This window comes from Kogia breviceps, chromosome 5 (assembly GCF_026419965.1).
Source record: "Kogia breviceps isolate mKogBre1 chromosome 5, mKogBre1 haplotype 1, whole genome shotgun sequence".
NCBI classification, from domain to species: domain Eukaryota; kingdom Metazoa; phylum Chordata; class Mammalia; order Artiodactyla; family Physeteridae; genus Kogia; species Kogia breviceps.
Genome location: NC_081314.1, coordinates 79109878 through 79123266, shown reverse-complemented (window position 1 = coordinate 79123266; position 13389 = coordinate 79109878). Strand labels below are relative to the sequence as shown.

General features: G+C 39.2%; 1 protein-coding gene and 1 non-coding gene across 18 annotated transcripts in view; both read right to left on the bottom strand.

Annotated features, from left to right (window-relative positions):
- LRCH3 (leucine rich repeats and calponin homology domain containing 3) overlaps positions 1-13389 on the bottom strand; it is a 119994-nt gene that overhangs the window by 52715 nt on the left and 53890 nt on the right. For all 17 annotated transcript variants that reach the window (XM_067034372.1, XM_067034376.1, XM_059064389.2 and 14 more), the window contains one exon: positions 12730-12839. In XM_067034372.1, coding sequence (XP_066890473.1) covers positions 12730-12839 — 110 coding nt within the window. The remainder of the gene's footprint in view (positions 1-12729; positions 12840-13389) is intronic.
- On the bottom strand, positions 11771-11843 carry TRNAR-UCU (transfer RNA arginine (anticodon UCU)). Its single transcript has one exon. It is a non-coding gene; the product is annotated as a tRNA-Arg (tRNA).

Sequence of the window (13389 nt, the reverse complement as noted above, 5' to 3'; positions counted from 1 at the left end):
ATACTGACAGAAAGCAGATCAGTGATTGCCTGGGGCTGAGGGTGATAAAAATATATATATCTTGATTGTGCTGGTAGTTTTGTGACTGCATCCATGTACCAAAACTCACTGAGCTGCACATTAAAATGGGTAAATTTCATTATTTGTAAATTTTATCTCAATAAAGCTGTTAAAAAAAATGTGCCAAACCATTTTTCCAAAATGGATGTTCCAGTTTTACTTTTTACATATATTACATAAGCAATATGAGAGCACTGGTTGTTCCACATCCTAACATTTGGTGCTGTCTTAATTTTTTAGTTTTTGTAGATGTGCAGTGATATCTCATTACATTTTGATGATGACTAATGATAAGCACTTTTTTGTGTGCTTATTAGTCATTTATATATCTTTCTTTGTAAAGTCTATTCAAGCCTTTCGTCCATTTTTCAACTGGGTTGTCTTTTTTTAAAAACACCTTTATTGGAGTATAATTGCTTCACAATGGTGTGTTAGTTTCCACTTTATAACAAAGTGAATCAGTTATACATATGTCCCCATATCTCTTCCCTCTTGTGTCTCCCTCCCTCCCACCCTCCCTATCCCACCCCTCTAGGTGGTCATAAAGCACTGAGCTGATCTCCCTGTGCTATGTGGCTGCTTTCCACTAGCTATCTATTTCACATTTGGTAGTGTATATATGTCCATGCCACTCTCTCACTTTGTCACAGCTTGCCCTACCCCCTCCCCATATCCTCAAGTCCATTCTCTAGTAGGTCTGTGTCTTTATTCTCATCTTACCCCCAGGTTCTTCACGCTCTTTTTTTCCCTTAGAATCCATATATATATGTTAGCATACAGTATTTTTCTCTTTCTGACTTACTTCACTCTGTATGATAGACTCAAGGTCCATCCGTCTCACTACAAATAACTCAATTTCGTTTCTTTTTATGGCTGAGTTAATATTCCATTGTATATATGTGCCACATCTTCTTTATCCATTCATCTGTTGATGGGCATTTCCTGGTTATTGTAAATACAGCTGCAATGAACATTTTGGTACACGACTCTCTGAATTATGGTTTTCTCAGGGTATATGCCCAGTAGTGGGATTGCTGGGTCGTATGGTAATTCTATTTGTACTTTTTTAAGAAACCTCCATACTGTTTTCCATAGTGGCTGTATCAATTTGCATTCCCACCAACAGTGCAAGAGTGTTCCCTTTTCGCCACACCTTCTCTAGCATTTATGGTTTCTAGATTTTTTGATGATGGCCATTCTGACCGGTGTCCGATGATATCTCATTGTAGTTTTGATTTGCATTTCTCTAATGATCAATGATGTTGAGCATTCTTTCATGTGTTTGTTGGCAATCTGTATATCTTCTTTGGAGAAATGTCTATTTAGGTCTTCTCCCCATTTTTGGATTGGGTTGTTTGTTTTCTTGTTATTGAGCTGCATGAGCTGCTTGTAAATTTTGGAGACTAATACTTTGTCAGTTGCTTCATTTGCAAATAATTTCTCCCATTGTGAGGGTTGTCTTTCGGTCTTGTTTATAGTTTCCTTTGCTGTGCAAAAGCTTTTAAGTTTCATTAGGTCCCATTTGTTTGTTTTTATTTCCATTTCTCTAGGAGATGGGTCAAAAAGGATCTTGCTGTGATTTATGTCATAGAGTGTTCTGCCTATGTTTTCCTCTAAGAGTTTGATACTGTCTGACCTTACATTTAGGTCTTTAATCCATTTTGAGTTTATTTTTGTGTATGGTGTTAGGAAGTGTTCTAATTTCATACTTTTACATGTACCTGTCCAGTTTTCCAAGCACCACTTATTGAAGAGGCTGTCTTTTCTCCACTGTATATTCTTGCCTCCTTTATCAAAGATAAGGTGTCCATATGTGTGGGGGTTTATCTCTGGGCTTTCTATCCTGTTCCATTGATCTATATTTCTGTTTTTGTAGCAGTACCATACTATCTTGATTACTGTAGCTTTGAAGTCAGGGAGTCTGATACCACCAGTTCCATTTTTCCTTCTCAAGATTGCTTTGGCTATTTGGGGGCTTTTGTGTTTCCATACAAATTGTGAATTTCCTTGTTCTAGTTCTGTTAAAAATGCCAGTGGTAGTTTGATAGGGATTGCTCTGAATCTGTAGATTGCTTTGCACAGTAGAGTCATTTCCACAATGTTGATTCTTCCAATCCAAGAACATGGTATATCTCTCCATCTATCTGTAACATCTTTAATTTCTTTCATCAGTGTCTTATAGTTTTCTGCATACAGGTCTTTTGTCTCCTTAGGTAGGTGTATTCCTAGATATTTTATTCTTTTTGTTGCAATGGTAAATGGGAGTGTTTTCTTAATTTCACTTTCAGGTTTTTCATCATTAGTGCATAGGAATGCCAGAGATTTCTGTGCATCAATTTTGTATCCTGCTACTTTACCAAATTCATTAATTAGCTCTAGTAGTTTTCTGGTAGCATCTTTAGGATTCTCTATGTATGGTATCAGGTCATCTGCAAACTGTGACAGCTTTACTTCTTCTTTTCCAATTTCGATAACTTTTATTTCTTTCTCTTCTCTGATTGCTGTGGCTAGAACTTCCAAAACTATGTTGAATAAGAGTGGTGAGAGTGGGCAACCTTGTCTTGTTCCTGATCTTAGTGAAAATGGTTTGTTTTTCACCATTGAGGACGATGTTGGCTGTGGGTTTGTCATATATGGCCTTTATTATGTTGAGGAAAGTTCCCTCTGTGCCTACTTTCTGCAGGATTTTTATCATAAACGGGTGTTGAATTTTGTCAAAAGCTTTCTCTGTATCTATTGAAGTGATCATATGGTTTTTCTCCTTCAATTCGTTAATATGGTGTATCACGTTAATTGATTTATGTATATTGAAGAATACCTGCATTCCTGGAATAAACCCCACTTGATCATGGTGTATGATCCTTTTAATGTGCTTTTGGATTCTGTTTACTAGTATTCTGTTGAAGATATTTTTAAGTATGCTCATCAGTGATATTGGCCTGCAGTTTTCTTTCTTTGTGACATCTTTGTCTGGTTTTGGTATCGGGGTGATGGTGGCCTCGTAGAATGAGTTTGGGAGTGTTCCTCCTTATGCTATATTTTGGAAGAGTTTGAGAAGGATAGGTGTTAGCTCTTCTCTAAATGTTTGATAGACTTCGCCTGTGAAGCCATCTGGTCCTGTGCTTTTGTCTGTTGGAAGATTTAAAATCACAGTTTCAATTTCAGTGCTTGTGATTGGTCTGTTCATATTTTCTATTTCTTCCTGGTTCAGTCTTGGCAGGTTGTGCATTTCTACGAATGTGTCCATTTCTTCCAGGTTGTCCATTTTATGGCATACAGTTGCTTGTAGTAATCTCTCATGATCCTTTGTATTTCTGCAGTGTCAGTTGTTACTTCTCCTTTTTCGTTTCTAATTCTATTGATTTGAGTCTTCTCCCTTTTTTTCTTGATGAGTCTGGCTAATGGTTTATCAATTTTCTTTATCTCCTCAAAGAACCAGCTTTTAGTTTTATTGATCTTTGCTATCAATTCCTTCATTTCTTTTTCATTTATTTCTGATATGATCGTTATGTTTTCTTGCCTCCTGCTAACTTTGGGGTTTTTTTTGGTTCTTCTTTCTCTAATTGCTTTCTCTAATTGCAAGGTTAGGTTCTTTATTTGAGATGTTTCTTGTTTCTTAAGGTAGGATTATATTGCTATAAACTTCCCTCTTACAACTGCTTTTGCTGCATCCCATAGGTTTTGGGTCATCGTGTTTTCGTTGTCATTTGTTTCTACGTATTTTTTGATTTCCTCTTTGATTTTTTCAGTGATCTCTTGGTTATTAAGTGATGTATTGTTTAGCCTCCATGTGTTTGTATTTTTTACAGATCTTTTCCTGTAATTGCTATCTAGTCTCATAGCGCTGTGGTCGCAAAAGATACTTGATATGATTTCAATTTTTAAAAATTTACCAAGGCTTGATTTGTGACCCAAGATATGATCTATGCTGGAGAATGTTTCATGAGCACTTGAGAAAAATGTGTATTCTGTTGTGTTTTGATGGAATGTCCTATAAATATCAATCAAGTCCATCTTGTTTAATGTCTCATTTAAAGCTTGTGTTTCCTTATTTATTTTTCATTTTGGATGATCTGTCCATTGGTGAAAGTGGGGTGTTAAAGTCCCCTACTATGATTGTGTTACTGTCTATTTCCCCTTTTATGGCTGTTAGTATCTGCCTTATGTATTGAGATGCTCCTATGTTGGGTGCATAAATATTTACAATTGTTATATCTCCTTTTTGGATCGATCCCTTGATCATTATGTAGTGTCCTTCTTTGTCTCTTGTAATAGTCTTTATTTTAAAGTCTATTTTGTCTGATATGAGAATTGCTACTCCAGCTTTCTTCTGATTTCCATTTGCATGGAATATCTTTTTCCATCCCCTCACTTTCAGTCTGTATGTGTCCCTAGGTCTGAAGTGGGTCTCTTGTAGACAGCATATATATGGGTCTTGTTTTTGTATCCATTCAGCCAGTCTGTGTCTTTTGGTGGGAGCATTTAATCCATTTACATTTAAGGTAATTATCGATATGCATGTTCCTATTCCCATTTTCTTAATTGTTTTGGGTTTGTTACTGTAGGTCTTTTCCTTCTCTTGTGTTTCTTGCCTAGAGAAGTTCCTTTAGCATTTGTTGTAAAGCTGGTTTGGTGGTGCTGAACTCTCTCAGCTTTTGCTTGTCTGTAAAGGTTTTAATTTCTCCATCAAATCTGAATGAGATCCTTGCTGGGTAATCTTGGTTGTAGGTTTTTCTCCTTTATCACTTTAAGTATGTCCTGCCACTCCCTTCTGGCTTGCAGAGTTTCTGCTGAAAGATCAGCTGTTAACCTTATGGGGATTCCCTTGTGTGTTATTTGTTGTTTTTCCCTTGCTTCTTTTAATGTTTTCTTTGTATTTAATTTTTGATAGTTTGATTAATATGTGTCTTGGCATGTTTCTCCTTGGATTTATCCTGTATGGGACTCTCTGTGCTTCCAGGACTTGATTTTCTATTTCCTTTCCCATATTAGGGAAGTTTTCAACTATAATCTCTTCAAATATTTTCTCAGTCCCTTTCTTTTTCTCTTCTCCTTCTGGTACCCCTATAATGTGAATGTTGTTGCATTTAATGTTGTCCCAGAGGTCTGTTAGGCAGTCTTCATTTCTTTTCATTCTGTTTTCTTTATTCTGCTCTGCAGTAGTTATTTCCACTCTTTTATCTTCCAGGTCACTTATCCGTTCTTCTGTTTCAGTTACTCTGCTATTGATCCCTTCTAGAGTATTTTTAATTTCATTTATTGTGTTGTTCATCATTGCCTGTTTCCTCTTTAGTTCTTCTAGGTCCTTGTTAAATGTTTCTTGTACTTTCTCTATTCTATTTCCAAGATTCTGGATCATCTTTCCTATCATTATTCTGAATTATTTTTCAGGTAGACTGCCTACTTCCTCTTCATTTGTTAGGCCTGGTGGGTTTTTACCTTGTTCCTTCATCTGCTGTGTGTTTATCTGTCTTCTCATTTTGCTTAACTTACTGTGTTTGGGGTCTCCTTTTCTCAGGCTGCAGGTTCGTGGCTCGTGTTGTTTTTGGTGTCTGTCCCTAGTGGCTAAGGTTGGTTCAGTGGGTTGTGTAGGCTTCCTGGTGGAGGTGACTAGTGCCTGTGTTCCGGTGGATGAGGCTGGATATTTTCTTTCTGGTGGGCAGGTCCACGTCTGGTGGTGTGTTTCGGGGTGTCTGTGGCCTTACTATGCTTTTAGGCAGCCTCTCTGCTAATGGATGCGGCTGTGTTCCTGTCCTGCTAGTTGTTTGGCATACAGTGTCCAGTACTGTAGCTTGCTGGTCGTTGAGTGAAGCTGGGTCTTGGTGTTGAGATGGAGATCTCTTGGAGATTTTCGCCATTTGATATTACGTGGAGCTGGGAGGTCTCTTGTGGACCACGGTCCTGAAATTGGCTCTCCCATCTCAGAGGCACAGCACTGACTCCTGGTTGGAGCACCAAGAGCCTTTCATGCACACGGCTCAGAATAAAAGGGAGAAAAAAATAAAATAAAGTAGGATAAAATAAAATAGTTATTAAAATAAAAATAAGTATTATGAAACAAATTTTTTTAAGTAAAAAGAAAAAAGGACAGACTGAATCCTAGGAGAAATGGTGAAAGCAAAGCTATACAGACAAAATCTCAGAGAAGCATACACATACAGACTCACAAAAAGAGGAAAAGGGGAAAAAGTAATATATGTTGCTCCCAAAGTCCACCTCCACAATTTGGGATGATTCGTTGTCTATTCAGGTATTCCACAGATGCAAGGTACATCAAGCTGCTTGTGGAGCTTTAATCCGCTGCTTCTAAAGTTGCTGGGAGAGATTTCCCTTTCCCTTCTTTGTTCGCACAGCTCCCGGGGTTCAGCTTTGGATTTGGCCCTGTCTCTGCGTGTAGGTCACCTGAGGGAATCTGTTCCTCGCTCAGACAGGACGGGGTTAAAGGAGCAGCTGATTCAGGGGCTCTGGCTCACTCAGGCCGGGGGGAGGGAGGGGAATGGATGTCGGGCGAGCCTGCAGCGGCAGAAGCCGGCATGACGTTACATCAGCCTGAGGTGTGCCGTGCGTTCTCCTGGGGAAGTTGTCCCTGGATCGCGGGACCCTGGCAGCGGCGGGCTGCACAGGCTCCTGGGAGGGGAGGTGTGGATAATGACCTGTGCTTGCACACGGGCTTCTTGGTGGCTGCAGCAGCAGCCCTAGCGGCTCATGCCCGTCTTTGGGGTCCACGCTGATAGCTGCGGCTTGTGCCCGTCTCTGGAGCTCCTTTAAGCAGCACTCTTAATCCCCTCTCCTTGCGCAGCAGGAAACAAAGAGGGAAGAAAAAGTCTCTTGCCTCTTCAGCAGCTCCAGACTTTTTCCCAGACTCCCTCCTGGCTAGCCGTGGCGCACTAGCCCCCTTCAGGCTGTGTTTACGCCACCAACCCCAGTCCTCTCCCTGCAATCTGAGTGAAGCCTGAGCCTCAGCTCCCAGACCCCACCCACCCCAGTGGCTGAGCAGACAAGTCTCTTGGGCTGGTGAGTGCTGGTCAGCACCGATCCTCTGTGTGGCAATCTCTCTGCTTTGCCCTGCACAGCCCTGCTGCTGCACTCTCCTCCATGGCTCCAAAGTTTCCCCCCTCCACCACCCACAGTCTCCACCTGAGAAGGGGCTTCCTAGTGTGTGGAAACCTTTCCTCCTTCACAGCTCCCTCCCACTGATGCAGGTCCCGTCCCTATTCTTTTGTCTCTGTTTTTTCTTTTTTCTTTTACCCTACCCAGGTACATGGGGAGTTTCTTGCCTTTTGGGAGGTCTGAGGTCTTCTGCCAGTGCTCAGTAGTTGTTTTATAGGAGCAGTTCCACGTGTAGATGTATTTCTGATGTATCTGTGGGGAGGAGGGTGATCTCCGCGTCTTACTCTTCCGCCATCTTCTCCCAGATCCGGGTTGTTTGTCTTTTTAACATTAAGTATAAGCAGGTATTCTTTAGATATTCTGGATAGAAGTCTTTTGTCATATATGTATTTTGTAAATATTTTCCCCCAGTCTGTGGTTTGCCTATTTGTTTTCTTAATATTTTCTTCTTGTAAATAGATGTATTTAATTTTCATTAAATTTAGTTTATTGGGGCTTCCCTGGTGGCGCAGTGGCTGGGAGTCCACCTGCCGATGTGGGGGACATGGTTTCATGTCCCAGTCTGGGAGGATCCCACATGCCGTGGAGTGGCTAGGCCCGTGAGTGATGGCCACTGGGCCTGTGCATCTGGAGCCTGTGCTCCGCAACGGGAGAGGCTGCAGCAAGAGGCCCGCATACCACACACACACACAAAAAAAAAGAATTCTTTTTTGCAGATGCCAAAAGAAATACATGTATTTCAGGATTTACTGAACAGTACTTTTTAATATTATGTAAAATTTTCAAGTAAAGATTTTCAGATTTCTAAAGGATACTGTTCTATATAATGTATTTTCTGTGAAGTGACCAATCAAGGTAAGCCTAATTTTACTATGCTATTTTATAAGTGGGCAACATAAAGATAATAGAATCTTTGCATTAAGCTATTATTTTATCTTTTTTATTCAGTTACCTTTAGCTTCTCCACATATTTGCTCTGCCACAGAGATTAGACTGATAAGATTAAAGTGAGACATAGGTTAACCAACTCTCCAGGTTTGTTCAGGATTTTCCTGGTTTTAACAGTAAAGTCCTGTGTCCCAGAAAACTCCTTAGTCACAGGTAAACTAGAACAGATGGTTACCCTATGTATAAATATGGCCTTTGTGAGGCCAGGAAGAGTTGTGCCAGCCAGGCTCCAGCAATGTCCTGTTAGAAAGTCCAATCTCTGTAGTAAATTACCTAGCATAAAATGGATTAAAATGCTTATGTTACTCTGTATGGCAGGGAGATGAACTGTGAATCAGTATAGTGCAGTAAGGAGTTTAAAATATGGTTTTTTTCAAATAGTTTAACAGATCTGGACTGATAACTTGGCACCATCATTTCTTAGCTATGTGAGTTTAATTAACCTGTTTTACCTCTTTCAACCTCTGTTTTCTCATAAGTTAAAAAAAAAAAAGATTAACAACACCTATCTCACAGAGTTGCTATAAAGATTACTTGAGAAAATATAAGCTAAGGACCTGCACAAAGCATTAAATAAAAGCTATCATTCTATGAAGAATGTGTCCTTAAGAGAGAGTCACTAAATCTGCTTCATTTGAGTTTAGTTCACCAAACACTTATTGAATGCCAGGCAGTTTTCCAGGTGCTTAGAATATAAATATATATAAAGGATGGCCACTGCTTTCACAAGCTCAGGCTTGTTGTAGAGAATTAATTCCACTACTGGGGTTAGAGAGGCAGGACTTTTCTTACCAGTGGCTTAGTCGTTCCTTAGTTTTGGCTCACTGCCACATCATCATAAATAAATATATTTAGTCTATAAAATAAAGCTGCTTCAAATCATCACAGCAAAAAAGCATAGTTCACTTTAGATCACTATTTTTAAAAATGTGTGCCATTGTATAAAATAAGAAAGTTATCACAACAGTGTAAATTGCTAAAGGAGTTGGAAACATTTACATCTGAAAATGAGTAAAAACATTTGTGACCTTCATAAAATGATTTAAGAAAGACTGTGTGTTGTTTTTATGCTACACAAAAGTAGTTAGGAAGTTGCAACTAAGGACTGAAATTACCACAGCAGTAACTTGTACTGAATACCTGAAGAGCTACAGGATTAATAAAAATTCTCTTTAGCAAGACAAGACTCTTAGACTAAATTTGTCCAAGATCACAGTAGACAGCTAATAACTCTAATGCCTAATATTCAAATAGGGCTTTATGGTCAGCAAAGCACTTTCAAACATAGGTCATTTGATCCTCACAACTACTGTTAGAATATAAACAGGGTAAAGATCACATTGAGAAACCAAGGTTCAGAGGTTAAGTGCACTGCTTAATAGTACAGAGATCCAGAGCTAGAACTAAGGCCTTCTGACTCCATGACTGCATTTTTTTTTTTTTTTTTTTTGCAGTACGTGGGCCTCTCACTGTTGTGGCCTCTCCCGTTGTGGAGCACAGGCTCCAGACGCACAGGCTCAGCGGCCATGGCTCACGGGCCCAGCTGCTCCGCGGCATGTAGGATCCTCCTGGACCGGGGCACGAACTCGTGTCCCTTGCATTGGCAGGCGGATTCTCAACCACTGCAACACCAGGGAAGCCCCATGACTGCATTTTGAATAAATGTACTGCTAACTACAATGCAATCTTACTAATTTGTACCTTAGTGAGAAAGACATGAAAGTACGATGTCTCATTTGCTGGTGCATGAGGAGTTGAAGAAAATATTTTTGTTTTATATATATGTATATATATATATATATATATATATATAAATAAAGTAACATAACTGAAAAAAATGGAAAATGCAGAAGACAGATTAACCTAGGGAGCATAATTAGGGATTATTATAGGGATTGGAATATATTAGATCTATAATTACTAATTTCTTTGGAGAAACATGACATGTTTATGCTATTTAGACTTCCCATTTAAGAAACGTTTATCTATTGACTCAAGCCTTCCTGTATCTCTTAGCAAATACACACAAGTCTCTTCCCAGGATTTCTTGATATGTTTTTAAAGTAAAATAATGAAGATTGCTATATTAAAAAAAAATTAGGCCAAGACTAATTAGTCTTCAAAACTAAGGACACAGTCACAGAGAGAAATAGGTTCTGCAATTAGCACTGCAGCCCTCAACCAAAGCTCACTGTTCATACAGGTAATGATGCTTCCTCCTTGGTTTCTTCAGGCATACCCTCATACCCAGTAATCACTATTCATGTCTTACACACAAACCTCAAAGGCAACAGTAGCAGTTTAATGTTCCTACTCTGCTATTTCAGGAGAGGAATACATTTTTTTTTTTAAGCTACTTAAAAAAAAAAATTGTAGGGCTTCCCTGGTGGCGCAGTGGTTGAGAATCCGCCTGCCGATGCAGGGGACACGGGTTCGTGCCCCGGTCCGGGAAGATCCCACATGCCGCTGAGCGGCTGGGCCCGTGAGCCATGGCCGCTGAGCCTGGGCGTCCGGAGCCTGTGCTCCGCAATGGGAGAGGCCACAACAGTGAGAGGCCCGCAAAAAAAAAAAAAAAAAATTGTATTTATTTTTTATTTTTTGGGTGCGTTGGGTCTTCGTTGCTGTGTGTGGGCTTTCTCTGGTTGCAGTAAGTGGGGGCTGCTCTTCGTTGCAGTGTGCGGGCTTCTCATTGAGGTGGCTTCTCTTGTTGTGGAGCATGGGCTCTAGGTGCGCGGGCTTCAGTAGTTGTGGCTCGCGGGCTCTAGAGCAAAGGCTCAGTAGTTGTGGCACATGGGCTTAGTTGCTCCGTGGCATGTGGGATCTTCCAGACCAGCGTTCGAACCCTTGTTCCCTGCATTGACAGGCGGATTCTTAACCACTGTGCCACCGGGGAAGCCCGGAGAGGAATACTTTTCCTTCCCAAGGATTACTAACTCCAAGGAAGAAAATAAATTAGTGTATATATAAAAGAAAACCTATTTTTATTTGTTGTACATCTTTTTTACGAGTACAGAAGTAGAAACTTTTAGAAATACTTAAATAGGAAAAACAAAACTTTCTTCTACAAATAAGAAACAAGAGTTCCATATTATAAGCAATGAACTGAAGTAGGAGGAAAAAGAAATGAAAAGGAGATAATGGAGAAAATTTTAAATTCTTGGTATTAGTGGTCTGGGTCTCCTCATATCTCCCCACCACTGCCAATATCCTTCCTCTAAGAGAGGTCTAGATGAGCACATTGTATATAAGATCTAATTCCTACCATCTGTCAAAACCTTTTATGTCCTCCTTAACACCACATATGTGCTTTCAGTCTTCTCAGAGTTAAAAGGGTTTATCTATCTATCTATCTATCTATCTATCTATCTATCTATCTATCTATCTATCAGCTGTGCTGGGTCTTTGTTGCTGTGCGTGGGCTTTCTCCAGTTGCGGCTGAGCCCATGCACTACAACTACTGAAGCCTGTGCGCCTAGAGCACCTGCTGCACAACAAAGAAGGCAACCCAATGAGAAGCCCCCTTATGCCTCTTTCACATAGAATCTTCCTCCTTTTTAGTTTATCACTTACTTGAATTTTTGAATATGCATCTGCTTTTTTGTTTTGTTTTTTGGTTTTTTTTGGCTGCGCCACACAGCTTGAGGTATCTTAGTTCCCTGACCTGGGATCGAACCCAGGCCCCCTGCAGTAGAAGTGCGAAGTCCTAACCACTGGACCACCAGGGAATTCCCTATGCATCTGCTTTTTCGTTTTTTTTTTCCTTCAAATTATTTTTGTATTTTTAATGCCTGCTTTTAGAAACTCTACCAAAACAGAAGTTTGTTAATCTGTTTTAGACTAGGACACTGAGAAGGTTAGGACTGTGCTTTTACATAAATGTGACAAGTTCTAAGAGAAGGCCTCAAGTGTTCTCTTTTGAGTAAAGTCTATGAATATTACTGCACCTTCACTGAGACATCAATTTTGCTTGTTTAAAGGCCTTTTGAATTTAATTCCTGCAACTTAAGATTGTTCCATTGGTTGGGAATGTCAAAAAGTAACTTTGTAAAAGTCAGGTGTTATATGTAGCTGAGGGATTCACAGACTTAAAAGATCATGAAGTGACATTAATGGTCATCAAATCCAACCCCTTCACTCCCTCTGGGAAAAATGAAGCCCAAAAAGTTTGAATGACTTGCCTTAAGTCACAGAGCTAGTTAACAGGAGAGCCAAGGTTAGTATTCAAGTCACTTAGACCAGTAGTTTTCAACTGGGGACCCCTCAGAGGATATTTGGCAATTACCGGAGACACTTTTGTTTGTCACTTTGGAAGGTGCTACAGATGCCAGGGATGCTTTTAAACACCTTCCAGTGTATAGGACAGCTCCTCACCACAAAGAATTATCTAGTTCAAAATATCAATAGTGCTGAGGTTGAGAAACCCTGACTTAGGACTACACTTTCTCACATCTATGTAATCAACTTTTACTTAATATAAGCATTCTGAGAAAAATTGTGTCAGAATAGGATATTTCCCTTTGGTCAAACAAAGAGTCAGGTAAATTTAAAGGTTCAGTTTATTTAATTCTCTGTGAGATGGAATATAATAATAAAAGAATACAACATACTCACCAGGAGCCAAAACCCATGGGTCTCCTATCATAATCTGGTAGATCTGGAGCAATCTTACAAGCCTGTATGTTCAGGTATTTAAATATGTGGATTTTGCCTTTTATACATATCTAAACAAAGTAACATATAAATACAACCACATTATTACTCATCTGAAATATATGTGTCCCCTCACCTTTTAAAATAAAAATACATTTTTACTTAATGTATATTGGAAATAGAAGGCATTTCTATCAAGTATATACAGTAATATTAAAAACATACTGATTATAACATTATATCATTTACTTTAAGCTTTTAAGTGATATAAATGTAGGTTTTTGTTTTCTAGTCACTAATAAGTTTCAATAACATATAAAATAAATAATTTATGATTATAAACACTGTTAGAATACCAAGTAAACTTATATTGATTGGTTAGGCATAGTCAGGGATTTAAAGCATTGCTCCCCATGGATTATATTGGTAACTTTTGTTTTTAGGAATCCAACAATCATGCACAATTATGTTTTCAATCCTACTTCCTGTAAGAGAGAAAAGCAGGAAATGATTTAAAAAGTTATATACACTGCTGTTGCTACCTACTGATTTCTGTCCCACAGTCAACACACAAATTCTTTAGGATTATGAGACCTTTCTATAGTTATGAAGTTTACTCAT